The sequence below is a fragment of the Pongo pygmaeus genome, chromosome 16 (assembly GCF_028885625.2).
Source record: "Pongo pygmaeus isolate AG05252 chromosome 16, NHGRI_mPonPyg2-v2.0_pri, whole genome shotgun sequence".
NCBI lineage: Eukaryota > Metazoa > Chordata > Mammalia > Primates > Hominidae > Pongo > Pongo pygmaeus.
This window is the reverse complement of record NC_072389.2, coordinates 83700782-83727027: the sequence shown is the minus strand read 5'-3', so window position 1 is coordinate 83727027 and position 26246 is coordinate 83700782. Positions and strand designations below refer to the sequence as shown.

General features: G+C 50.5%; 1 protein-coding gene and 1 pseudogene across 3 annotated transcripts; one reads left to right on the top strand and one right to left on the bottom strand.

Annotated features, from left to right (window-relative positions):
• Positions 1-1895: 1895 nt before the first annotated feature.
• On the top strand, positions 1896-15037 carry LOC129013979 (golgin subfamily A member 6B-like). 3 transcript variants are annotated; one of them, XM_063652416.1, is made up of 18 exons: positions 1896-2044; positions 3732-3851; positions 5776-5856; positions 6711-6749; positions 7033-7083; positions 7184-7265; positions 7362-7468; positions 8497-8583; positions 8692-8799; positions 8992-9079; positions 9467-10014; positions 10291-10371; positions 11686-11761; positions 12193-12284; positions 12842-12944; positions 13027-13130; positions 13220-13376; positions 13463-15037. In XM_063652416.1, exons 1-18 carry the CDS (start codon positions 1961-1963, stop codon positions 13675-13677), a joined length of 2223 nt encoding a protein of 740 aa, XP_063508486.1. In that variant the 5' UTR covers positions 1896-1960; the 3' UTR covers positions 13678-15037. The 3 variants fall into 3 exon arrangements, with proteins under 3 accessions (XP_063508486.1, XP_063508485.1, XP_063508488.1); XM_063652415.1 differs by having other exon boundaries at positions 10291-10404; XM_063652418.1 differs by lacking the exons at positions 12842-12944; positions 13463-15037.
• A 3277-nt stretch (positions 15038-18314) lies between these two features.
• LOC129013873 (dynamin-1-like) lies at positions 18315-25376 on the bottom strand (annotated as a pseudogene).
• Between the last annotated feature and the right edge of the window lie 870 nt (positions 25377-26246).

The window sequence follows — 26246 nt, the reverse complement described above, 5'->3', positions numbered from 1 at the left end:
GGAGTATTCTGATTTAATGCTATTAACTTGGAAGTGTGAAGGTGGAAAGAATTCAAAACTTATATTTCCTGTTGAATGCAATTTGAAAATACAGCCAGTGATTCCACTTTTCTTCTCTAGTAAGTTTGGACATTCTGATCTACTTGGTGTCTTATTATAGAACTGCTAGTGTGCCTGAGACTTACATTGTGAAGACACTTTTTAAAAAACTTGAGAGGTAAGAGGGTGTAAATGGTATTGTATGAGATCAGGCTGGATGAGAACTGACACTTGTAAATATACCTTTTAGGCTGAATCTCTGATTGCCATTTGTTTTCTTATTTAACTCATGAAAATAAAACACGTTGGATGGAGGGTGGGAGCAGGAAGGAGATTTATGTCTTTTAATTGCATGTCATTGTTTCATATCAAGACAGAACATATGGTATCCCTGGCTTTGGACCTACAGAAGGAAACACATTTTTCTACCTGCTGTATGCCAGAGGTTCTTGAACACCTGGAGGGATGACTGCAGCACAGATTGCTAAGCCCTACTCCAGAGTTTCTGATTCACCATGTCCAGGGTGGGGCCTGAGAATTTGCACTTACAAAAAGTTCTCAGATTCTGGTGGTGCTGCTAGTCCAGAGACTACATTTTTGAGAACCACTCTTGTCTACTAACTGTAAATTGTAGAACTCTAGAACAAAACTTAGTTTGGTGTAGGAAAAGAAGCTCACAGGTTATGGAGCAAATCATGAAACATTCAACCCTTGATCCCAGCCTAGTGTGGAATTCGGGTAACAAGCAATACACAGTGACATAACACAATTCTTTGTTTTCACGATTGCAAGTCATAGCAAAGTATCAAGTGAGAAATTCAGTTTCATTTGCAAGGCCTAGGGAGGCCAGGTGATTCTAGAAAAATAGGCCTTGTATATGCTTTAAACCAATAAAGACCTTTGAGTGCTTATTAAATGGAAAGCTTTGTGTTTTTATTTATTTTTGACTATTTTTTTTTGAGATAGAGTCTCAGTCTGTCACCCAGGCTGGAGTGCAGTGACGTGACTTGGCTCACTGCAACTTCCGCCTCGTGGGTTCAAGTGATTCTCCTGCCTCAGCCTCCCGAGTAGCTGGGATTGCAGGTACCCACCACCACATCTGGCCAGTTTTTGTATTTCGAGTAGAGATGGGGTTTCACTATGTTGGCCAGGCTGGTCTTGAACTCCTAACCTAAAGTGATCCACCCACCTAGGCCTCCCAAAGTGCTGGGATTACAGGTGTGAGCCACCACACCCAGCCCAAAAGCTTTGTGTTTTTAAAGATATTAGACATGTTTCTTGTTTTTTAAAAAATCTTAATAATGTAGGAGAATAAGAGAAACGTTTTTTCCAAAACAGAGAAATCATTGTGATTATTTTACCTTATTGGAATGTTGAATAACATAGTCCACTTCATTCATTAATCGTCAAACATGCTATGGATTTTCCATTTTTATAGGATTTGTGTCTTAACTGGGGTAATACTGGTACTTCTTATACTCCATCTGAAGATGAAAAATATAGGCCAAAGTCACAGACCATGCATAGAAGCTGGATAATGAAGACAGCTCTGGAGGAACATGTAGACACACACACACTGACACACATATATATAAAGTGTAAACACATATATTTTTAAAGTTTATTTTTAACATTTTAAAGCAAAAACCGGCCCTCCCCTCTCCCAGAGTAGGCAGGCCCCGCCCCTCTCCCCAAGAGGGCGGGGACAGCAGTTGCATGTGCAGCTTTCCTTGTGATGTCACAGGTTCCTCTGGACACACTGCTGTCTGGCCACGCCTCCTTTCCCTTGCATCTTTCTCATTGACCAATGGGATTGGAGCATTAAGGCCACACCCCTATTCTGCATTCCAGTGTGGTCCTGGTTACGGCTCCTCTGGCTCAGTCACACAGCAGCCTGGTAGGTGCCTGGAGGTGTTCGCTGATGTGGCCCCAACCCTACGGCCCTCCCCACCCCATGATGTTAGAAGAAACTCGACAGAACAAATTGGCAGCAGCCAAGAAAAAGGTAAAAAGCCAAGAAAAAGGTCATGGCCCCCCAACCTAGCCAGAGATCCCCTCCGATGACAAGACCACTCCCAGAGTCCATACCACTCCTGAGGCACACCGGGCTGGGCCCCTCTACCCCGGCACCTCTGGGCTCCCCCCACCAAAGTCTTGTCAGTAAGCCCCGCCCCTTCAGCCAGCAGCCCAGCCTCTGCCCTCACCAATCACCCTGGGGTGACTTTGGGCGGGTGACTGCTGGGGCTCCCTGCTCCATATTCAGCCCTCACGTCCTGCCGCCCCAAGCCCAACCTCCCTGGGTTCTTTGGGCTCACCTCTCCAAGGACCTGGGTCCCCCAGCCCCAACCCCCCAGCATCACCAGTCATCCCTGGGTGACTTTGCACTGGTGACTCCTGGGGTTCCCTGAGCAGACTCTGCTCTCCCCTCCTGTTGACCCAAGCCCGACCTCCCTGGGCTCTCTGGAATGGATGAATCTCCAAGGACCTGGGTGCCAGCCCTACACCTCCCTCCCCCATCGTGGAGCAGCAACTCAGCCATTGCACTGATGTGGTTCCCCCCACCCCCAGGAGGAGTGGAATGTAGTGATGTCACAGTCCCCCTAGGAACTGTCATTACTGCTGCAAGACCGGACTTTGATCTAACAACCCAGTCCCCTAAGCATTCTCACCCCACTTCTGGTACCTCTGGTCACAGCACAAATTTGCAGCTAGAAGGGAAATGGGGACTATGGGACCTAGGAGCAAGAGGTTTCAGGCTGCCTTACTCCCTTCACATAGACATCGACAGTGTGAAAAGCCTACACTTCCCCTGTGAGCTCAAAACGTTGACAGTATCTCTGGGTGGTAATGGGAGAATGGGTTTGGTTTGGTTTTCTCCCAGGCTTCTACTCTCCAGAGAGACTTGAACATTTTTTTCTGAGTTCTCCACCTCATATTCTAATTCTCCATGGTTCTGGGACCAGACTGCCCTTCAGTCAGTGGTCTCTGAAGTGAGATTTGCTCACCTTCTATGGAATAGATCTTGGGAAACTGAACTTGACAGCTTGACTCTTCCTCATATCATCTCAACTTGGAGCACATTGAGTGCCACAGGATGAATGTGGGAGATCTTTCTGAAGCATCAGTTTCCCTTGATTCTCTTGAGAGAGAAAAAACATTAATGTACTTAGGGATGACCCTCACTTAGGTTTCTAAGAGTATACCAGACTTCTCTCTGAAATGAGACTTGGGTTGTCCGCTTTCTGATAAATTCCCAGATTTAACAAAAAAGCTGCCTTCTGCCATGAGCACACATTGATATAAAAGTGTGAGAGATATTGGTGCACTTCCTCACACTAACAGACATGTGAGGATGTATGACTCTAAACCACACAGCATGTAGTTCCTGCCTATGTAATGTTGACTTTTCTACGTCTGCCTCTGGATTTGGTCGCAGGCAGCTGCTGATTCATGGCAAAACCCCAGAGCTTGGAGTCAGAAGACGGAGTTTAAGTTCCATTATTGCCCCCCCACTTTTTTTTAGCCATAATATCCATCCCTGTCAATCACTAAGTGATTGTGAAAACACCTTGTACAGTTGTTGGTGGCATTAAATCAGATGGTGTATAAGAGTATTTTGCAAAAACTGCAAGGAGGGTGTGGCTGTAGGGGCTGGTAGTTCTCATGTGTATTACTACTCTTCTTTCCCACAGCTAAAAGAATATCAGCAGAGGAGCAGCCCTGGTGTTGCAAGAGGAGCGAAGATAAAAAAGAAAAAAACTGGCAGTAGCCCTGAGACAACCACTTCTGGTGGTTGCCATTCACCTGGGGATGTGAGTCTTGGCTGGCCAGGCTCCTGGGGACAGGGGGCACAAGGGGCAGTAGAGGGTAATTGTTGAGATTGCTGGGTACTGGTTAAGAATTCTCGGTTTGAATCCTGCTTCTCCATCTGCTAGGGATCTGATTTATGGCAAGTTGCTTGAGCTCTTTGAGCCTCTCTTTTCACATCTGTAAAATAGGGGTAGTATTCTTTGACTTCCATTTGTGAAGTTTAAATGAGATTCCTTATTATTGTTGTTTTCATGTTAACCCCTAGTACATGGCCTGCTGTAAACACCCAGGATACCCAGGAAATGGTCATTGCTGTTTGATTTTCCTGATCCACACTCTCAAGGGGAAGCTGGGCTAATGAGTACAGCCACTTGCCATCAGGCTGTCCCATTAGGAGTCACTGAAGGGGGCCCAGGGTGTGGTGAGGAGAGCCCCAGGCCTTAGGAGTAAGAGAAGCTCTAACTTGCCACCAGCTTGCTGGGTGACCACAGAAAAATCACTTCTTCCACTGGGCCTCAGTTTCCTACTCTGTAAGATGATACTGGATAAGATCAGTGTCTTTCAAACTTGTTTTTTAGCTGGAGTCCCCTTAGTTCAGGTGAACTCTTACTCAGGAGTCTGGTTTTTTTTAATGGAGGTGGAGGTCTGGAGCTCCACCAGATTCATCACACATGTCCTGGGCCTGAGGAGAGGGGTCCAGTGAGCATATTAAGAGCTGTGTTGGTCAGCTGACTCCACTCTGTGACTACATCACTCAGGGGACTTTTCCATCTATTTGTTCCTGCCCCTGGCAAGGCAGCAGGTGGCCATTTGGAAGAATGGCACAGGCCATGGTTTTAATCTCCTCTGCTCTTCTTCAGCGTTTCCTTTTCCTGAACCCACATCTTCCTCCTACCCTGACTTTCTTACTTCTCTCTAAGCCACTTCTGTCTTTTGCCCCCTGCCCTTGTTTTTCCCTTGTCACCTCCTGTCGATTCAGGACATTCTGAAGGTGCTGGTGTCCAACCTTAACCACTCCAATGGGGTAGCACTCTCCCATTGGACAAGTGGAAGGTGAGGCAGTGCCAAGACCCCCCTCTGGCTTGCTGTCTCCAGCTGTGCATGGCCCTGAGGCTTCTCTGTCTTGGGGGATACTTGGCCTCTGCCTTGTTTTATGTTGCTGCCATTAACCTTCAGCATGTTTCTGTCTGCTTCTTCACCTGCTTGATTGATGGGGTTTTTCCTTCTCCACATCTTTTATCATCTTGGAAATGGTGACACCTAAAAGTTTAAAAGTAATTTGGGAATAACGTACAGAGCAGGTATGTGGGATTTGGGCCATTTTTTTTTTTTTTTTTTTTTTTTTGAGACAGAGTCTCATTCTGTCACCCAGACTGGAGTGGAGTGGTGTGATCTTGGCTCACTACAACCTCTGCCTCCCGGGTTCAAGTGATTCTCTTGCCTTAGCCTCCTGAGTAGCTGGGATTACAGGCACCTGCCACCACACCTGGCTAATCTTTGTATTTTTAGTAGAGATGCGGCCTCACGATGTCGGCCAGGCTGGTCTTGAACTCCTGGCCTCAAGTGATCCACTCGCCTCAGCCTCCCGAACTGCTGGGATTACACGTGTGAGCCACTGTGCCTGACTTCTTGCTGTTTTTATACTTTCTCTATATACATAACTATTTCCCATGTAAGTTCTTTTTTTTAAATTTCTCATTTTTATTACTCTTGCATCATCTGTTACCCTGAAGGATCTGGAAGTAAGAGGCCCTGGGCCGAGGTGCAGTGACTTTGCAGGCCAGCCCTCCAACCTCCTCTCACAGTGGGGGGCTGGGAGACCCTCTGCCAGCTGAGACAGCCCACATACACCCCAGCCCTAATGATTGTTCTCTTTACCTCTCCCCACAATCCTCTTCCAACTCCTCCTCTCTGCATGTGCCTCAGAGCCAGTACCAAGGACTAGCAGTAGCCCTGGAGTCAAGCTCCATGACTATCCATCAACTCAATGAAAACATAGAATCATTGGTAAGAGTCCAGTGGGGTCCCCTGATTCCACGCTGCCAATGCTGGGCTTTAGTTTCCCCTTGGGGCCCTGAAGAAAGGGGCTGGGGGACCCTGTTGCCAATGGCAAATGGGGAGCTGGAGCACACAGGCCTCACCGGGAGGGACCCCAGAGCAAGGAGCATGCAGCATGGCTCTTTTGTCGCTGCCCTCTTTGCCGACTCTCTCTTCTCCAGACACCCCTGCTCCAGTCCTTGCCACACATGCCCTGGGGTTGTCACCTCTCAGGGAAGTGCTAGCCTGACTGGTTGTCAGGGGCCCTGTATTTCTGCCCTGACTCAGTCCCTAATTTGCTTTGAGTCTGGACAAGCCACCTGTCCTCCTTGGGCTCGTGTTTCCGGAGGAGGTAGAGCATCAAAGGTCCCTGTTAGCTCTGAGAGTCTGAGATTTAAAGGCCCCTAGAATGGAAAGCTGAGGGCCAAGGGCTCCTGTCTTCCTTTTCCATCCCATATCTGCTGTGAAGAACTATAGCTGGCCCGTATGTGCTCAGTAAGTTTGTTGAATGAAGGCACCTTTCTAAATCACAAGCTGGCAGAAATGTGGGCCTTCCTGAGACTCCCTCTCTAGAGGTTTATGTTACTGTCCTTTCAAGAGAATCCAGATTCAGACTTTGAGTTCTGTGGCTGTGAGCAAAAACCAACAAAGACTCAAATCCTCTGTCCTTGGGAGCCTGAGGAGCGTTGGCCAGTTTGTATTGCCACTGGGTCTGAGAATGTTGCCTTTAAAATCCATTCCTGGTCCCTGCCTACCGCTTCCTGGTCTGGGGAATAGAGTTGAGGGGGCCACTCTCAGTCACCTGAATTTGACTCTCCCCACAGAAAGAGCAGAAGAAAGAAGTGGAACATCAGCTGGAAGAAGTAACGTGATTTCTTTGCTCACAACATGACTGCTGGGTTTGGGGGGCACTCAGATGTAGAGGTGCCAGTCTCATCTTACCCACTCCCAGCCTGGGGAAGAAGGCTCACCCCTCAGATTCCACCCCATCCCCACAGGGTCCCTGATAACCTGGTCCCATGGGTGGGCCTGTCCTGGGACATTGGCGGCCCTGTCCTGGGGCATTGGTGGCATTCTGGGGCCATGTCTCTTGCTGTGCCATCTCTGCCTCCCCGTTGTAAGAGCTCTGTCTTCCTCTTCCTATAGGCAAAGAAAGCAAACAATGAAATACACAAAGCACAAACGGAGCAGTTAGAGGTGAGTGGAGGGTGGGGAGCTTTCTCCCGTCCTCTGGAGAATGTGTCTTTCCTTCTCTTTCAGCATTTGCTTGGCTTTTCTCCCAAACGTTCAATTCCAGACAATCAACATCCTCACATTGGAAAAGGCAGACTTGAAGACCACCCTATACCATACTAAATCTGCTGCCCAACACTTTGAAGGTGGGAATCTGGGCACCCCATCATCCTTCAACCTGGCACTTTGACAGGTCTTTAGGGGGAGTCCTTTGGGCCCCATCTCAACCTCTCTCATTACAGAAGAGTCCAAGGATCTGGCTGGCCACCTGCAATACTCCTTACAGCGTATTCAAGAATTGGAGCGGGCTCTCTGTGCTGTGTCTACACAGCAGCAGGAAGAGGACAGGGTGAGTCCAACCAGCTGCCCCATCCCCTGGCAGCCTGGCTTCCCAGATGGAGGAGTGAGCCTAAAGGTCCCTTCTGCAGGATGGAGTGTCCTGCCCAGAAGGCAGCATGGTCATTTCTCACTGCTTTTGTGTAGGGTTGTTAGAGGCAGCCTGGGGCTGAGTCAGCTGCTGTGGGTGAGTTGGGGGGCACTGTTGGGAGTGAGCACTGGATGCAGAGCTCAGAGGCCAAGTGCCTGCCCTTCCCTTTCCTGGCTGTGGCCTTGGCCAAGTCCTAGGTGGGGTATTGGGTAGTTGTTCTGTGAAGGTACAGAAGAGTACCTTTAGTATGTTACTGTTTCTGTAGAGAAACGGGGTGTGTTGTGTGTGTGTGTTTGTGTGTGTGTGTACTATGATAATATACAAAAACATGTCTGCAAGCATTCATAAAAAACTCAGGAGAGAGTAAAGGGTGCCTGGGAGACACCTCCCTTCTATACCTTCTGAGTTTTGGACTATATGAATGTATCATCCTTTCAAAAAGTGAACAAAAGATTAATTACCCCCTTCCTATCTGTGCCCCCATCCCCAGCAAGAAAAATGGGCTTAGGGAATAGGATAGACCTGGGTGTTCAAATCCCAGCTCTGTCTAAGTGATCTTAAGCAAGCACTTAACCTGGAACACTCGATGTTTTTCATCTACACAATAGAGGTAATCCTAGTAATTGTCTCACATGGTGTTTGTGAGGATGAAATGGGATTGTAGCATGGAACCTGGTGAAGCACTCCATGACGGCTCAAACAGTGGTAGCAATAACAGTAATAACAACAGCAATATTATCTGATCTCTCTGGGCCTCTGTTAGCCAGCTGTAAATTCGATCTCTTTCCCTGTCCCTTCCAACTTTACTGAGTTCTTTTAATAACCAGGCCACGGGCTTGGAAATGCCTTGATCTTTACTAACCAAGTTGTATATTGAGCCTAGCCCTAGCCCTTTTAAGGGGCACTGCCTGGGCTCCCCAGATCAAAACTTCTCACTCTTCACCATCCAGTCCTCGAGCTGCAGTGAAGCGGTCCTCAAGCGGCGGTTACAGCAGACCATAAAGGAGCGGGCGCTGCTGAACACACATGTGACACAGGTGAGGCTTTGCAGAGGGAGGGATGTGGAAGGAAGATGACCCCAGGTGGCCAGGAGCAGGTGAGGACCAGTGACAGCCCTTCCTAACTTCTGTGCCCATTTCTTGCAGGTGACAGAGTCATTAAAACAAGTCCAGCTACAGAAAGACGAATACGCTGAACACATAAAAGGAGAGAGGGCCCGGTGGCAAGAGAGGATGCGGAAAATGTCGGTGGAGGTGAGATCTGACCCCTCAGCCCCCACCTTAGATAGGTCACTGGATCTTTCTGGGCATCTGTAAAATGGGAATAGTACAGCCAGAGGTGGTCTTGGGTCTGGGCTTTGTGGAGATGGGGGCAGAGAGGGAGATGGTAGCCTGTCCAGCCACCAGCCCCTCTCTCCAGGCCCCTTTCCCCTGTGCTTTGGGCAGGCTCGCACATTGAAGGAAGAGAAGAAGAGTGACATACGTCGGATACAGGAGCTGGAGAGGAGCTTGTCTGAACTCCAAAACCAGATGGGTAAGATGGGGCTGGTGTGACCTGGGAGCAGGACTGTCATCAGAGGTCTGTAGGGGTGGCCTAGAATGTCCCAGGGAGGTGGGCGGATGGAAGGGCTTTGAGGCAGAGGGAAAGAGGTCTGTGCCAATAGACGGCAAGTTTTGTCATCTCCATGAGCCTCAGGGTCCCCATCAGCAAAGAGGGAGGAGTGCCCATTTTCAGCCACCCACAGTGCTCTCTATGTGAAAGTGGCTTGGAAATTGGCTACCATCGGGTGCGAGGAATCATTAGCAGTGAGACCAAGTTTGGGAAGCCTGAGAAGAGCTGTGCATCAAGAGGAGGGTTTTTTTTGGTGGGGGGGACGGGGTGGTGAATCCAGAGGCCCTTATTGTCTGCTTGGTTTCTCAGCTGAGCCCCCATCCCTGGCGCCCCCAGCAGTGACCTCTTTGGTGGAACAGCTACAAGATGAGGCCAAACACCTGAGGCAGGAAGTGGAGGGTCTGGAGGGAAAGCTCCAATCCCAGGTGGAAAACAATCAGACCTTGAGTCTCTTGAGCAAGGAACAAAAGCAGAGACTCCAGGAGCAGGAGGAGATGCTCCGAGAGCAGAAGGAGTGGAGGGTGTGGGAGCAGAAGAGACTGTGTGAACAAAGTGAGACGCTTCAGGAGCAGCAGAAGACGCTAGGGGAGCAGGGTGAGAGGCTGCGAAAGCAGGAGCAGAGGCTACGCAAGCAGGAGGAGAGGCTGCGAAAGGAGGAGGAGAGGCTGCGAAAGCAGGAAAAGAGGCTGTGGGACCAGGAGGAGAGACTGTGGAAGAAGGAGGAGAGGCTACAAAAGCAGGAGGAGAGGCTACAAAAGCAGGAGGAGAGGCTGCGAAAGCAGGAGAGGCTCATGCTCTTCCAGAACCACAAGCTCGACAAGCAGCTGGCTGAGCCACAGTGCAGCTTCAAGGATCTGGTGGGTTGCCCCACCTGGGGAGCCTGCCCTCATCCCTATCCCTCCAGGCCTTTGTTTCCCCACCTGTAAAATGGGGCAGTGTAGCCCTCACATGAAATGGAACTTCTAAAGGCACCTGTGAGCTACAGCTCATCAGGCCCTGCTCTGATGGCTGTGGGGGAGAAGGGATGATTTTTCTATCCTGCCTCCACCCTTCCCGGTGACATGGGAGGCAGACACCAAGTTCTGGTGTCTCCAGCTGCAGTAGATGGAAGCTGATTGCATCTCTCTGTGCAGAACAATGAGAACAAGAGTGCACTGCAATTGCAGCAGCACGTAAAGGAGCTGCAGGAGAAGCTAGACAATGTGAAGAAGATGGTAACCTCCACCCCATCCAAGAAGGGCTGGGAGGTGGGCACCAGCCTCTGGGGAGGGGAGGTGCCAGGCCAAAGGCAGCTCCAGCTGGGGGGCAGGTGACCCCAGGACCCTCCAGGGCAGCCCTATGACTGTTTCTTGCTTCCTGCCCTCTGACTTTTAGAGGTGGGTAGCCCTGGGCTCCTCCCAGATCTGGACATCATCATCCTAGCTAGATGCATGGAGCCGCCCAATCATAGGGGAAGAGACAGTGATAAGAGGCTCCTTATCCAGGCATGGTGGTTCGCACCTGTAATCCCAGCACTTTGGGAGGCTGAGGCAGGAGAATCACTTGAGTTCAGGAGTTTGAGACCAGCCTGGCCAACATGGCGAAACCTCACCTCTACTAAAATTACAACAACAACAAAAAATTAGCCAGGCATGGTGGCGCATGCCTGTAATCCCAGCTACTCAGGAGGCTGAGGCACGAGAATCGCTTGAGCCCAGGAGGTGGAGGTTGCAGTGAGCTGAGACTGCACCACTGCACTCCAGCCTGGGCCACAGAGTGACACTGTCTCAAAACAAAACAAAAAAGCCTCCTTAGATTCAAACTGGATTCTGGCCTGGGTTCCACTGGTCACCATTCAACTACTGTTCATCTCTAAGTCTCTGTTTCTTTAACTTCAAAAGGAAGTTAGCATTTTCCTTGCAGAGGTGCTGAGGATTGAATGAGAGAATACATGGAAAGCATTAGGCATATAGCACACTTAGCAGATGGTGGTTGGCTCCCTCTGCTTTTCCACCAGTCTGTGGTCTACAGTTTAAATTGAGGGAAGAAGAACATGAGATTTGAGGCTGGGGAAGGAGGTATGGGGTTCTAGGCAAGGGAGGAAGCCTCTTAGGCCTGGAGCAAGGGACCGGGGTCCTCGGCAGGTGACAGAGCCCCACAGTGCCCTTACTACCCTATTAATGGGTCCAGAATCTGGAAGCCAGCCACCACATACCCTCATGCCCAGGGTCTTCCTGCAGGTGGAGCTGAAGAGCCAAGAGTCTCAGAGTCTGCATCAGTAGTGAGATTAGTACCTGGGTCACCTGCAGCAGTAGGTGGCCACCTATCAGCAGCTGACCTCTGAGAAGGAGGCATTGCACAGGCAGTTACTGCTGCAGACCCAGCTCGTGGACCAGCTGCAGCAGCAGGAAGCTTGGGGCAACGCGGTGGCTGAGATGGCCCGCCAAAAGCTGCAGGAGACCCAGGGGAGGGAGTTGCTGAGGACGGGACCCCGAGGGGGATGACTTGGCAACTTCTGTGCCTTCTCACTCTGTTTTCCATCCCCTTAGGAGCACCTAGAAGCTGCCAGCCAGCAGAACCAACAGCTGGAGACCCAGTTGAGCCTCATGGCTCTCCCTGGAGAAGGTACAGGAGACCACTCAGAGGAAGAGGAGAGAGCCCCAGGAAGAATGGGGGACTGTTAGCAGCACAGGACTGAGGGGTTGGAAGAGACCTTTAGAACAGCTGGTCGTTATGCCAACCGGGTGTCTGCACTAAGTTCAGCATCAATATGGTGATCTCCTGGGAGCAGGGGCCACCAGGTTGCCTAAGGATGAGTGAACTGGCCCAGATCAGAAAGGGAGAAGGTCAGAACTTCTGCACTGACCAGTAGTGGGACTGTGCCTGGGCAATATAGCAAGATCTTGGTTCTGAAAAGGAAAAATCAAGAACAGCAGCTCATTCCCCTTTGCGGAAGGGCTGGCTCAGGGTTACACGGTCAGGGTGGGGACAGAGGTGGGCCCACAGTACCTCCCTTGTTGGGTTGTCTGAGGACCCCTCTGGCCACCTCCCCACAGGAGATGGAGCACGACATCTGGACAATGAGGAGGAGGAGGCGCCTCAGCCCATGCCAAACATCCCAGAAGACCTGGAGAGCCGGGAGGCCACGGTGAGCCTGACTTCCCCTGCCCCGCTTTGCCACCTTCCTCTGTGGTCCCTCCCAGACCCTCTTATGCTCTTGGTTTTCCCGCCTTCTGATTGCTCTGGCCCCTCACCCCTTCCAGGAGCCAGTGGTCAGACACCTTGTCACCTGTGACCAACAGGTGCACTCTCTGAGGCCCCAAGGGAAGGGGCTGTGCTCCACCTCCCTGCCCCATTTGTTCTGTGTATGCCCCTACAAGAATACTCACCTCTTGCCTTCAAGTGGCATTTTTCAACTCCGCTGGAGCCAGTTCCCAGGAGGAGCAGGCATGGCTATGTGGGCAGCAGAAGTTGTGAAGGCTGTGCTGCCCACACCTGGCTCATCTGGTAGCCTCAGCCTGGAAGGAGCCAGAGGCAGAGGCCTCAGTCCCAGGGACTGGGGGTGAGTTTGTGTGTGGGGAGAGGTACTGGGCCCTGAAGGAGGCCATGGAGAAGGTGAAGGTAAGTCCTGGCATGGGCCAAGAAAAGTGGGGGCGGGGCAGGACAGGTATCTCCCGAGATGTGACCCCATTATTTTGGCTCCAGAGTGGCTTTATGGACCTCCGGAAGGAGAAGGCAGACAGGAAGGAGCAGGTGGAAAAACTAGAGATTGGATTCATCCAGCTCTCTGGAGCGACAGATGGCACGAGTGAGCGGGAGGCCAGGGCATGGCAGGGGGAGCTGCAGGGCCATCGGAGGGGCCCCAGTGTCTGAGCTGTGTCCTCTCGCAGGAGAGTACATCACCGTATATGACAGCCAGGGGCCAGTGCCAAACACACGGCACCAAGAGATGGAGGATGTCATCAGTCTGGCCCAGAACGAGGAGGAAACAAAGGTAGGGTGTGCAACATCTTTGTGGGGGTGGGGGTTGGCATGGGCGCTGGTGCTGGCTCTGGAGTGGCAGCTGAGCACCCCTCCATTCAGGAAAATCTACTGGAGATGCAGGAGCTGATGTGGCCACTTGGGGACGACTACAACGAGGGGCATGACAAATTCCTCACCACTGCCCAGAACCCTCCTGATGAGCCCACTCCAGGGGCCCCAGGCCCCAAGGAACTTGGGGCTGCTGGTGAGCATGATGGTGAGTACAGCCCTCAGGCAGGGTGGGCAGGCAGAAGCAGGGGAGGCTAGCACTGTGCTCAGACCCCCGCCTCCCTCTCTCCAAAGATTTTTATGAGGTGAACCTGGATGACAGCGTGGAGCCTGCACCAGCAGTGACCAGGGAGGGTTCTCCCCATGACAACCCCACTGCAGAGCAGATTGTGCAGCTGCCTCCTGTAAGGCAGGACACCCAGGAGCACCCAGGCTTGGCCAGCAAACCCTGCGTGCCATTCTTTTACCGGGCAGCCGAGAACAGGGAGATAAACATCATCATCATCTAAGAGCTGGTCAAGAAATTTAAAAGAACAACAACACAAAGTTATGGGGTTGGTCTCCTACACAGTTCCTTTACTCCATTTGAATGTTAGAGCCACTCACATTGATTTGTGTTTCTAATTTACAGTTTAAATTTATTTGTAAAAAGTTAAGGGAGAGTGGATCTTTCCCTGATGTTCACTCTGGCATCCTTTAGCATTTTTGTTTTTTAATTTGATAATTGTAGGTCATTAGCATGCATATCAAGTTTGCCCTTAGGTGGTGGGAGTTCAAACACACAAAGACCCACTATCTGCACAAAACTATTCTTGCTTGTTTGGAATCGGCTGCCATGCTTTTTTAATGTTATTGCAGCATGTATATTCATTACAGAATTCAGATAAAATGTGCTTATGTTCTGCTATTATGTTTGATCGAATCCTAATCACAGTGAGCTCTTCATTAGCTCAATATGTGGTTTGCCCTCAAGTGCGCACTGTTTATTACTTTGTAATGTGCCACTGTGAGTACTGACATTTAGAGTTGTTTAAAGGCCAAGAACTGAAAACAGCCTTTCCCCTATTTTTGTGTATTGGAAATGGGAGTAATAACATTTTGGGGAGCTTTTTAAATCTCACAGAAGAGGAAAGTGGCCTGCTCTGGCAGGTGTGTGCAGGATAGAGTGTTTCATTTGTTCTGGTGCCAAGAATGAGTGCTGTACTATGGTGGTTCCCTTAGGATTTGTATGTGCTCTGGGGTCATGAAGATATTGCATCATGAGCTGCAGCAGTTGTACCCTTTCTTGATGACCTAAAAAGGGATTATTTCTGAGGAATGAAAGGCTCCCATCATTGACTGTGGATGTGGAAAACATTTTCTAGCTTAGAGCATTTATATCTATAATAGATTTTAAAGTCAGAGTTCATGTTACCTGTTTTAATCACATGAGTATATGTCCCAGTACACAAAAGGGCACTGGTTGGCATTCTTCTTAATGTATTTAGTAAATATCATAAGAAATCCTTTAAGAGTTTAAATGTCCCTGGAAGAGGCATACAGGCTCTAGTCAAGAATGAACTCGAGTGAAGGAAAGCTGTGTGACACTTGGCCTTCCTCTATGTTCATGGAGCTTCTTTGAGGCTAGAAGATGGATTTTTACCATCTAGACCTCTCTGGCTAATACCTATTCTTCAGCCAGATTGGTTACTCTGACATAGGAATTTACTTCTTTTCTTCAAATGGAAAACACTTTAAAAATAATAACAACCATTATTATAAACCAATATATGTGACAGTACTTAGTTGAAACAAAAAGGAGTTTTAGTAGACAGTATTATACTACATATGAAAATCAAGGTGAAGTTTATGCAACTTAAAATGTTTACAAGCTGCTGTGCAATCTACTGTTTGTGAAAGTCAAAGTATTATGAGGAAAAGTGTCTATACAATCAGAGTTATATTTCCTCACAAAGTTCTTTACGAAGAGTGAAATATGTTTTTATACCTCTCAGTTTCCATTTAGAGGCATATTTTGTGCCATATTTATGTTAATGTGCCTATACATGATGAATGAGTTATTTCAGTCATACATTGCCTAAATCATAACTTTATGATGCTTGGGAAAGAATCAACAGTTAAAACTTCATGAAGTTCTAATGTCTGTGTTCCAAAATACGTCACATTATTAGGATGTAGGGAGAGATGTATGTGCACTCCCTGGGGTGGGCATTTCTAGTTGCTAGACCATCTCCATTTTTAGCATTTGGCATCCTCATGATACTTTTATAAATATGACATTAATAGGAAAGCAATAATATGATTTTACAGATGAAATAACAGATTTGCCTGCATTCACTGAAAGAGTGCAAATATTGGGTTATTGTGACTTCAACTGGCTCTTCCAAATTGTATGAATTTATCAATGTATTACACAAACCCAGTTTCAGAATGATAAAGAAAAACTGTTAGACCAAATAATGTAGCTAATTAACAGTGGTACGATTTCTAGCCTGAGGGTTTAAAATGGACTTAAGGTCCTGTTCTTGCCTTCTATTTTGTGAACTTGCCACTTTTGCATTATTTGAGTTCACTTGAAAGACAGTTAGTTTAAGTCCATTTTAAGCCCTCGGGCTAGAAATCGTACCACTGTTAATTAGCCACCTTATTTGGTCTAACAGTTTTTGTTTATAATTCTGAAACTGGGTTTACCTAATACATTGATAAATTATTTCAAAGGAATTTTTATATTTCAAATCACTTCACTTTTACCCTGATAAAGATAAATGACTAGGAATGACCTGCAGATAGCGTTTAGCATCTGTAACCAATCTGACAATAATGTGTTCATCAGGTACCTATGGATTAAGTCACATACTGGCATATTTAAGCTGAATGTGAATCTGGAAAATAAATGTACTGTATTCACTGAAATACCACTCTTTGTGTAGGTATCTTGTCTTATGTTTCAGAAAAAGCTAAAAAGAATGGAAATCCTATGACAAAAACTTAAGTCTTTCTTCAAAGCTCACACAGTCTTGCAATACCTCATTCAGCCAAGTATTTGCTCTCTTCCTCATTCAGTATAAGGCAGCTTTCAATTTGCTTAGAAGGCAACATTAGAAGGTTAGAGTTCATCAGAAATATAGAATTTTAAAATGTGAGTTCAACTGAATAAATTTGAATTTCTGCAGGAAGTAAAGAATCAAAATACCTATTTAAAGATTGCAATATATGGTCATTATTTTTAAAGTATCTGATTAAACCTGATAGGTTTTCCAGAAATGAAAAAAATCAGTTCTAAAACCAAAGCTGATTTTTAGAAAATGTGAAAATGTAACTCAGCTCTATCCATAATACTTTCTCTGAAACTTTATCTTACAGTCACTTTAAAAATAATATAACTATTCAAAAATGTAACTGGTATGTTAATGTTTTGAAATAACTTAAAACATTTTAAAATATGAATACTGTCATTTAAAACAAAGAAACTGGAAGAAGGAAGAGTAGAGAAAGAGTTGCCAATTCCAGTCCAAACCTTTATTTGCCAAGTTTTCTTAGAATGACTTTTACCAATTTATGAATTCGGTAAACAGAATGTATAATGGAAATACTGAAACCTTTGTCTAAAGTGGGATTATTGACTGCTACTGTGATGCTACTGTAATGTAATAAATTATTAAATTGTTGCAAAGTGCTGTTTTTGCCTTAAAATTTTATGTGTCTTGAAAACTATAGTATTAAAGGTATTGAGACTGTGCAAATGCTGGGTACACTTGGCATGAGATAATTGGTTTTTATTTTTACAACATTGTAATGTAACTATGCAAGTGTGTTTATTAAAGGAACATAAACTAAAAAGAAGTTATGGGAATTTAAAAAAGTTGTGGGATGAAAAAGTTATGGGATAAAAAATGCTGTGGAAAAGCTGTGGCAAAGTTGTGGAGAAAAAACCAGAAAAATGTTTTATGAAAAGTATTTTTAAAAGTTATGAAAAGGAAGTTATGGGATTTTTTTTTTAAGTCATGGGATAAAAATAAAAGCAGACCTCTGTCAGCATAAGCCTGGAGAAGTGGGACTGAAGTCTGCGCCCCCACCATGTACCAACCACCCCTTCCCAGTCACCCCTTTACCATTAGGGTAGCAAGACAAGACCCCTGTCTAATGGTGGGAGAAAAACAGACGCTTTGCCACCTGACCAAGGCTGAGTCCTTAAATTTCTGTATGATGATGATTGTTATTTAAGAGCCAGAGGCTGGTGGAGCTGGTTTGTTCGGAGGAGGCCTGATGGCCTCCCTGCTCTCACCAAGCAACTTTTCCCTCAGGGGGCTCCCATCTTATTCAGAGAGGCAGCTGGGGCAGGACAGTGGGGCTAACTGTAGAGCAGGTGATGGCTCGGGCTGTTGGGGTGGCCCCCGTTCCCCAGTGTACACATAGTATCTGTGTAACATTTTGTATATTCCGGGGGGGTAGGGCCACCCCTTGTATCATACCTACCAGAGGCTGGAGCTGGCATATGAGGAGGAAGTTCTTATCATTATTTATGGCTGGGAAACTTATTTATTGATAGTGTAGGACAGAGGAAGGAGGTGGGGATAGTGTCCTGGCTGCCTTGGTGATGCGACTCCTGTTTATTTTGCTTTTCATTTTGGAATAAATAGATTTAGCCATAGTGCTCAGCCTGGTGGGTTCCCATTTCCCTCACTGGGTCCTGGAGTTTGCGCCACTGAATGAAGAGCCCCAGAGTGAGCATGTCCAGCTGGGCTGTTGGGGACCTTCCAGGCCTGTTACCTGTATGCTGCCTGGTGACACCTGGTGGATTGCATGGGGACTGCTGTGGCGCCTATGGGGCACAGTCCGGCCCTGACAGCCAATAGGCTCAGAAGCCTGATCTAGTGATGGCTGGGAAGGCAGATACCAGCACCCAAGGCCACTGACTTCCATCCACCCCAGGCTTCTTCCGTTCCGTCCCCTTGCCTCCCTCTCCTGTCTGCACAGGGTGGCCTGTTCTGTGTGTCCCTCTAGAGTGTCAGCTGCCCCGCAGGCTCCTCCAGGCTGAGTTTATGGCCCTGCCCCCTAGTGGCCAGAGTTGGCTTCACAGGATAAGAGCCAGCTAAGCTCCAGGGGCTTTCCAGGAAAAGTGTCCCTTGGAAAAGGTGTGGCCTTTTCACCGCTCCCAACAGCACCCCAGAAATGGCTTGGCTTTTTCCCTCCCCTGAGCTCCACAGAGAACACAGCCAGCAGAGGACACATTCCCCGTCATCCAGAAATTGGTTTGATTCTCAGCCGAGGGACAGCAGGACTGGTAGAGACTGTCAGGCCACACAGCTGCCTGCACAGCACCCCCATGTTTGGTGGGGGGTGGGAGGGATGGCGGGGGCTGGCTGTCCATAGCCCGCGCATGACATGGAGGCTCAATGGAGGTGGCACACTTTGGAGGTGCAGTGTCAGGGGAGACCTTCCTCTTGTTGGGCCAGAAGACTGCACAAGGACAGCAGGGTGACTGATTCCCAGTGCTAGAGGCGAGGCGGTCGGTCATGTGTAGGTATATATATCTATATATCTATATATATATGAGTATTTATAGCTATTTATAGAACAGGGCAGGGACATACCACAGAGGGGCCACAAGTTTTCAGCAATGGTCACACCTGGATGTGTCAGCTCACCACTACAACAGACTAAGTCACAGATGAAGGGGGCTGGCTTTGGGGCTGGGGAGCCACTGTCAAGTCACAGGACACCCGCCCAGGCAGGCTTGGAAAGGGAGGTCTCTGAGAAGAGGAGGATCTGTTTAGAGGTTGAAGTGGGGCTGGAGCTCTCAGGATGGGATGGACTTGCCTAACCCAATCAGCTGGCAGTTGGAGAGAAGCAGAGAGAAAATAGGAGAGAGAAAAGCAAGCAGAGAGCTGGTGAGGCAAGTGCAGAGCATGGGCATGCAGCAGCAACTGTGGGAGGGCCGGGGAGGGGAGGGCGCAGGTGCAGGTGTGGCAAAGGTTCCTGGAAAAGAGGGGCTGGAAGGGTAAGGGAAGGAAGATGGAGGGAGAAGCCAGAGCTTCATAGGTAATGCCTGGGGGCTGCGGCAGCCCTCCCCACCCCACACACGCTGGCCTCTCCCATGGCACCCAGGCAGTGCACCCACAGTTCAGACCAATGCTCAGGCCCCTCGGGCTTCTCTCTTCTCTGGTCACCCTGCCTTCCAACCCACTGGCCCAGTGCCACTTCTTGCTTGGAGAGCCCCACCCAACAGCCACCTGGCCTGATAAGGAACACTGCTTGAACCAAAACGGTGAAGCTATAAGGGATGGATGACTGGAGTGAGTGCCAGAGACCCCTCTGGGTGGTGAGAAAGTCCAGGGTCCTCTGAAGGAACCCTGGGGGAGGCAGGGAGGATAGGTAGCCAGATGCCACTGGCCATAGACTTATAAGTCTAAGAGGGGAGCCTCAGCTGGTTGCGGGCTGAGGGGGGCTGCAGGTTTCATAGGTGAAGCTGGGCCCTTCCTGCTGGGAAAAGCAGAAGTGGAAGAGTCCATGGCAGGAGAGACAGGTGGGCTCACTAGGCGGAGCTCAGCTGGGCCAGCAGGCACTGCACTGTGGTCCCCTTGGCTGAATAGCACAGGCAACCCCTAGGAGCAACAGGACAATGTGTGTGAGCCCGCTGGCTGGTGATCATGCTTCAGTGGGGGCCAGGGACCCTGCCTTCAGTCACACGCTAGCAGCTACGGTGGTACCTGGCAGGGAGGGAAGGGGGCTGTGTGTCCCTGCCTGGCCTGTGAAGTGTGTTGTGGGATGACCGTGTGTATGGGACTCTTAAGGTTTTATCCTAGATCACCACTGGATGGCCAACAGATAGAGGAGGTGGGACCCTGACTATCATCCCTGCTCTGCAGTGGGTTTGGCTCTCGGCACTCCCAGGCTGGGAGCTGGATACTCTGACCCAGCAGCATGACTCAGACTGCACGACAGGTACGGCGTGCCCAGGATGACGTTCCTAGACCTCTGGCCACCTCAGAGTCCAGCCCCACACACGATCCCGTCCAAGCTTCCGGCCCTTACACCATAAACCATGAGCTCTCTGCCCTCTCTGATGACTACAGAGAGTACCCATGTCTGCCAGCTTGGGCATGGAGCCTGTTCCAAGAGCCCCCAGGCTCAGCCATGGAGGCCTTGGGCAGTGGCACTGAGTCTCATGGCTCACAGGGAAGGGAAATGAGAGAGCCAGCAGCCCGAGAACAGAAAGAGGAAAGAGCAAATCTGCAGCTCCAGAAGGGAGGGGCAGGGAGCCTGGATCTGAGGTCCCAGGTGTGCCCCCGTGTGGAGCTGGTGCAGTGGGGCAGGAACACCGTTCATGCAGCAGGCGGTGAGGCATGTACCTACCATGGCTGATGCTCCTCAGTGGCCACTGATAGTGATTCTGAAAGCATCAGATCAACATGGCAGGTCACACGCATGGGTGGGGCAGGCCTGGGGGTGGGGGACACACACACAGGCACATGCCGGGGTGTGCACACACATGCTGTGAGGCCCCACAGCCGGCATGCACATGCTAACACACATGTCCACAACATGCATACGCCTCCTTCCCCGCCACCTCCCGGTGCCCAGCACCCTCACTGGCTGGTACGTGCAGCACAGATCTAGGGCATGCAGCCACTCAGCAAACTGAAGCACACACGTGGGCAGAGTCACAACACAGAAGCTCACCCACACACAAACGCATTTGCACCAGCTCCCTGCACACTTGTGCCTGGTGTGCTCAGAGGACCACCAGTGCTGCTCATGGAGACAGGGCTTGCTCACTAATGTCCAGGTGTCATTTATTTATCTCAGGTCAGAGAGTCTGACCCACCTAAGAGCCTTCCATGGTTCCCTATGGCCTGCAGCATTGATCCCCAAAAGTCAAACTCCTCGGACTTGGAAGGTTCTCCACCCTATGCCCCACCATCCCCACAGAGCTCTTCCTCATTCCGTCTCTGTTCCCTGCTTTGGCCAGTGGCTGTCCTGGATGCGGCCCCCACTACACCTCTGCCCACACTGCCCACACTGCCCACACTGCAGCTCTTTACCCAGATACCCTTCAATTCCTCGCCACATAATTCTATCTCAGTCATGCCCCGGACTGCGTTGAAGCCAGGCTGCCTTGAAGAAGCTCTCCCAGACTGCTCTTTTCCCCAAGGTAGGGTCATGACTTGCCAAATGTTTCTCATGTGTTAGCAAGACTGGAGTCAGAGCTGGCATCAAACCTTACATCTCATATGTCACACCTCACCACTAACACCTAGGTGTCAAATACTCTGGAGTCTGAACTCACGTTGGCAGTTAGCAAAGTGCTCCTACAGCCACATCTGCAGTTAACACAGCATCCCTATGGCCACTGTCTCCCTTGATCCCCACAGCCACCCTGGGAGAAAGGCAGAAAGTCATCATTTGATAGAAAGGATGCTGAGGCTCTGGGAGGGAAAGAGACTTGCCTAAAGCCCCTGGGTGAAGCAGCATCTCTGGACTCCCAGTCCAGTGCTCTTGCCCAATGCTATGCTGCTTGCCCCTACCCATCTCCGTGGGTCATCAGCGCATCATAGGGCAAGCCCCAACCCCTGCCTCATTTTGCTTTATGGGCGCTGAACCCACAGCCCTACCCTACAGTCATTTGAAGGCAAAAACAGATGCTATTGTTCTTCCTTAGAGAACGTGGCCAGTGGATACGGCACACTGGGAATCACAGTGAATGTCCTTGAAAGAGGGCCATGGGCCAACAAGGCCAAGCCAGAGGATGCAGAACGCTTTTCCTTAGAAATCTTTGGGAGTGAAGCAGGCTTGAGACTCTCCCATCCCTGCCCCTGCAGCCACCCCTACCACATTGGTTTAGACCGGGTAAGGTGGGGCGGGGGCGGGGGCGGGGGGCGGGTGGAGGAAAAAATCAGATTGCTCATGGCCCCCAGGCTCCTGTACTGGCCCAGGCCTGGTGCCATTCTTACACTCACACTCGTGTGCTAGCCCACACACACATCACACACCTTGATGCTCACAGTCACAGCCTGGCCTCTGCTCCTGTGGGCCAGTGGCCCCGGACACCCTTTGGGATGGCTCAAAGGAGTCAGGACTTGGAAGTGGGGACATCAGGGTAGCTGAAGGAAATGCACACACCCAGAGCATCTCGGGGTTTAGACTCTCTGACCTGAGGTAGGCTCCCCAGGGGCTTGGAGAGGAGTTGGATAGAATGGAGGATGGAGGACAGCGAGAAGAAGAAAGGAGGAGAAATGCAACGTGTTGGGCAGCCGCCAAGAGTGAAAATACAGAGAAGCGCCATGCAAGTGCTGGAAAGAAGGGGGCAGGTGGGATGAGCCCCACAGCCCCCTCTCCAAAAACGACCACCTCCGGGACTCAGTGCTCCTTTGGGGGCAGGCTCCGCCAGCTCTCGGCCACTCAGAGCTCCGGCACCCACGGTCCGAGTTGCCGGGGATGGAGACGGCCAGTTCTGGCGGCCAGGTCCGATGCTCTAGAATCCAGCCGCATTTCCCTCCCGGCCATGCCCGTCCGGCGGCCTCTCTCGCCTATTCAGCCCCTACTCACCTGGGGACCCCGGGCAGGCCGCGAGGACACCTGCCAGGGGAGGGCAGAAGGGGTCAGGGGAAGCCCCCGGCCTGGAGGGTAGGAGGGGCGCTTCCCCCAGGGCGGACCCAGCAGGCGGGGGCCCAGGAGCAGGGCTCCGCGACCCGGGCCGGGCTGGGGGCATGGCGGGGGCTCGGCGCTCCGTCGTGGAGCTGGACTTGTGTGACCTGCAGGCGACAGGGAGGGAGGAACAGAGACGAGAGAAGGGCGGCCCCGCCCACCCTAAGGCCCCGCCCCAGCCCAGTGCCGGCCATGCCCATGCATGCAAGGCCCTCCCTGCCGGCCCCAGGCGGTCGCCGGAGCTTCAGCCCCCACCGCCATCGGCGCCAATGTCCCAGCTCCACCCGGCCCTGCAGCCCGCACTCCACGGCAAGCCCCGCCCTCTCTAAGCTCCGCCTCTCGCTTCAAGTGGGAGCCACCCTGGAGAGGGCGCGCCACTGCCTGGTCTTGCACTTCTGCGGCCCGGACTCGGGGGCTTTGGGGCCGTGGGGGTCGGCTCTGGTACCTGCGTCCGGCCGGGACGCTCTGCACCTGCAGCCAGGAGTCATCCACGGCCCCCTTGGGCGTGCTGACAGTGGTCGTGTTAATGTCACCGATGATGCTGGCCGCCTTCCTCAGCACGTGGTGCATGCGCCGCGTCTGGTTGCGCTGCTACGTCTGCTCTGCCGACTCCTCCATCAGCGTGTTCTGGTTTCCACGCGAGTACAGGTTAGCCAGCAGCTCCGAGAAGATGAACTCCCTGGTCTGAGAGTGGGCAAAGAGGGAAGGAGCTTGGGACCTGATGCCTGTGCCGCCCTGGCCGCCTTGGCTGCCCCGCTGGGGACTGTGTGCTGGACTTGGAGCCCGGAGTATGGCTTTTCAGACAGGCTTCTACACCGACTCTCCACCGCCCTTTTCTCACTCAGATGAGGACACTGAGGTCCAGAGGAAAAGTCACCTGTCTAAGGTCACAGATCTGGGAGGGGACTCTGTCTACTCAGTTTTTTAAAATCTTTTTGGAGCTAGGATCTCGCTTTGTCACCAGGCTGGAGTACAGTGGGCGAGATCACCTCTCACTGCAGTGTCAACCTCGTGGGCTCAAAGTGATCCTCCAACGTCAGCCTGTCAAGTAGCTAGGACTACAAGCACGTGCCACCACCAAGCCCAGCTATTTTTTTAAATGTTTGTGTAGAGATGAGGTCTCATTATGTTGCCCAGGCTGGTCTCGAACTCCTGGGCTCAAGCGATCCTCCCACCTCGGTCTCCCAAAGTGCTGGGATTACAGGCATGAGCCATTGTAATCCCACATTATATTTCTATTGGACAACTCTGGTCTGAACCGTGCCTCCCTTTCTGAGGCTGGTCCCATAAGGCTGGTCGGCATCTCCCCCAGGCCATCCTGGCCACCTGGGTCCCCAGTGCCACAGGAGCCCCCTACCCCCATGAGGCGGTGCATGCACGTTGTTGATCATGAGGTGGTTGATGGTCTTGGGCGTGAGGTCCCGCACGTTCTTGTTGACAGTGGTTATGTACGAGTCCACCAGGTTCTGAATGGTCTCCACTTGCTGCTCCAGCTGTGGTCCGTGGATGCATGAAGCTGTCAGAGCCATTCCCCTCGGTCTTGCTGGCCTGTCATGAAGAGCACAAGGGCATCAGGGTGGCCAGGTCATGTAGCCAGGCTCCAGGCATCCCCTGCAAGGGTACCTGGAACATTGATGCACAGAGAGAAGCAACTGGCCTAAACAGACACCCAGCCCCCCACAAGCTCTAAAGGGTTTCAGGTCTCTGCCCATACCTGTATCTCTCAGGACCCCAGACTCCCCTGATTCAGCCTCATCTTGTTTCTGACTACAGTGCCCAGAATTTGCCTCAATTTCCCAATCCAGAAATGAGAAAAGAACGTCTGCAGGTCATTTGCTTAAAGACCTGGCCAGAGCTGGTGCCAGGCTGCAGATGCCTGGCAGGAAGCAAGAGAGGGTCACACTCACTTTCTTCTTATCCTGGGAGGCCCACACACCAACACTGCCACCACTGCTGGCACCAGGGAGCACAGCCAAAGTAGACACACACAGAGAGGAAAAGGGGAGAGGTTGAGTGAACCTGGGACACTGCACCCCAACTGTAAGGCTCCTCTAGACATTGCCAGTGAAATAGGGGAGAAAAGAGAAGGCAGTCACAGGAAACCACCATCATCAAAAGGGCATGCAGGAAATGCCATCTGTGGCAGAGACGGAGACACAGAACTGCCACTGGAGAAGGATGGGAGGACCAGAAGACTTAACTCTGATCTCACCCCCAGAGTAGATAGTGGGGAGGATTCCTAGTTATTTCTGAGTGAAATAAGTGCTCAGAAACATGGCATGACTTGGCATCACTGTGGATGGTGACCCAGGGCCCCCTAGTATCAGCAGCTTGACCCTCCTCTCTTTGCCTTGCTGCTCACCCCAACACACTCAAGGTACATGCCAGCCCTCAGAAAGGAGGACTTCCAGCTGTTCACTTCCTCCTGTGTCTCACGGGCCAGCTCCAGCTGCCGATAATCCTTGTAGATGTTCCTACAAGACAGGGCAGGCAGTGAGGGCAGATGGGCAAAGCCCCACCCTCCCTGGGGGTTAAGGGCATGCCTGGACTTTGGGATCATCACGCCGGATGCAAGTCCTGGCTTGCTTATTTCCCAGCTGTGTGATTCTGGGCAAATCCCTTCCTTTCAGCCTCAGTTCCCTTATTGGGAAGATGGGTTAATAATAATTCCTGCCTTGTTATGGTTTGGCTGTGTCCCCATCCAAATCTCAACTTGAATTATATCTCCCAGAATTCCCATGTGTTGTGGGAGGGACGCAGGGAGAGGTAATTGAATCATGGGAGCTGGTCTTTCCTGTGCTATTCTCATGATAGTAAATAAGTCTCATGAGATCTGATGAGTTTTTCAGGGGTTTCTGCTTTTGCTTCTCATTTTCTCCTGCTGCTGCCAATGTAAGAAGTGCCTTTCACCTCCCACCATGATTCTGAGGCCTCGCCAGTCATGTGGAACTGTAAGTCCAATTAAACCTCTTTTTCTTCCCAGTCTTGGGTATGTTTTTATCAGAAGTGTGAAAATGAACTAATACAGTAAATTGGTACCAGTAAAGTGGGGCATTGCTGAAAAGATACCTGAAAATGTAGAAGTGCTTTGGAACTAGGTAACAGGCAAAGGTTGGAACAATTTGGAGGGCTTGGAAGAAGGCAGAAAAATGTGGAAAAGTTTGGAACTTCCTAGAGACTTGTTGAAAGGCTTTGCTCCAAATGCTGATAGTGATACGGACAATAAAATCCAGGCTAAGGTGGTCTCAGATGGAGACAAGGAACTTGTTGGGAAGTGGAGCAAAGGTGACTCTTGTTATGTTTTAGCAAAGAGACTGGTGGCATTTTGCTCCTGCCCTAGAGATTTGTGGAACGTTGAACTTGAGAGAGAAGATACAGGGTATCTGGCTGAAGAAATTTCTAAGTAGCAAAGCATTCAAGAGGTGACTTG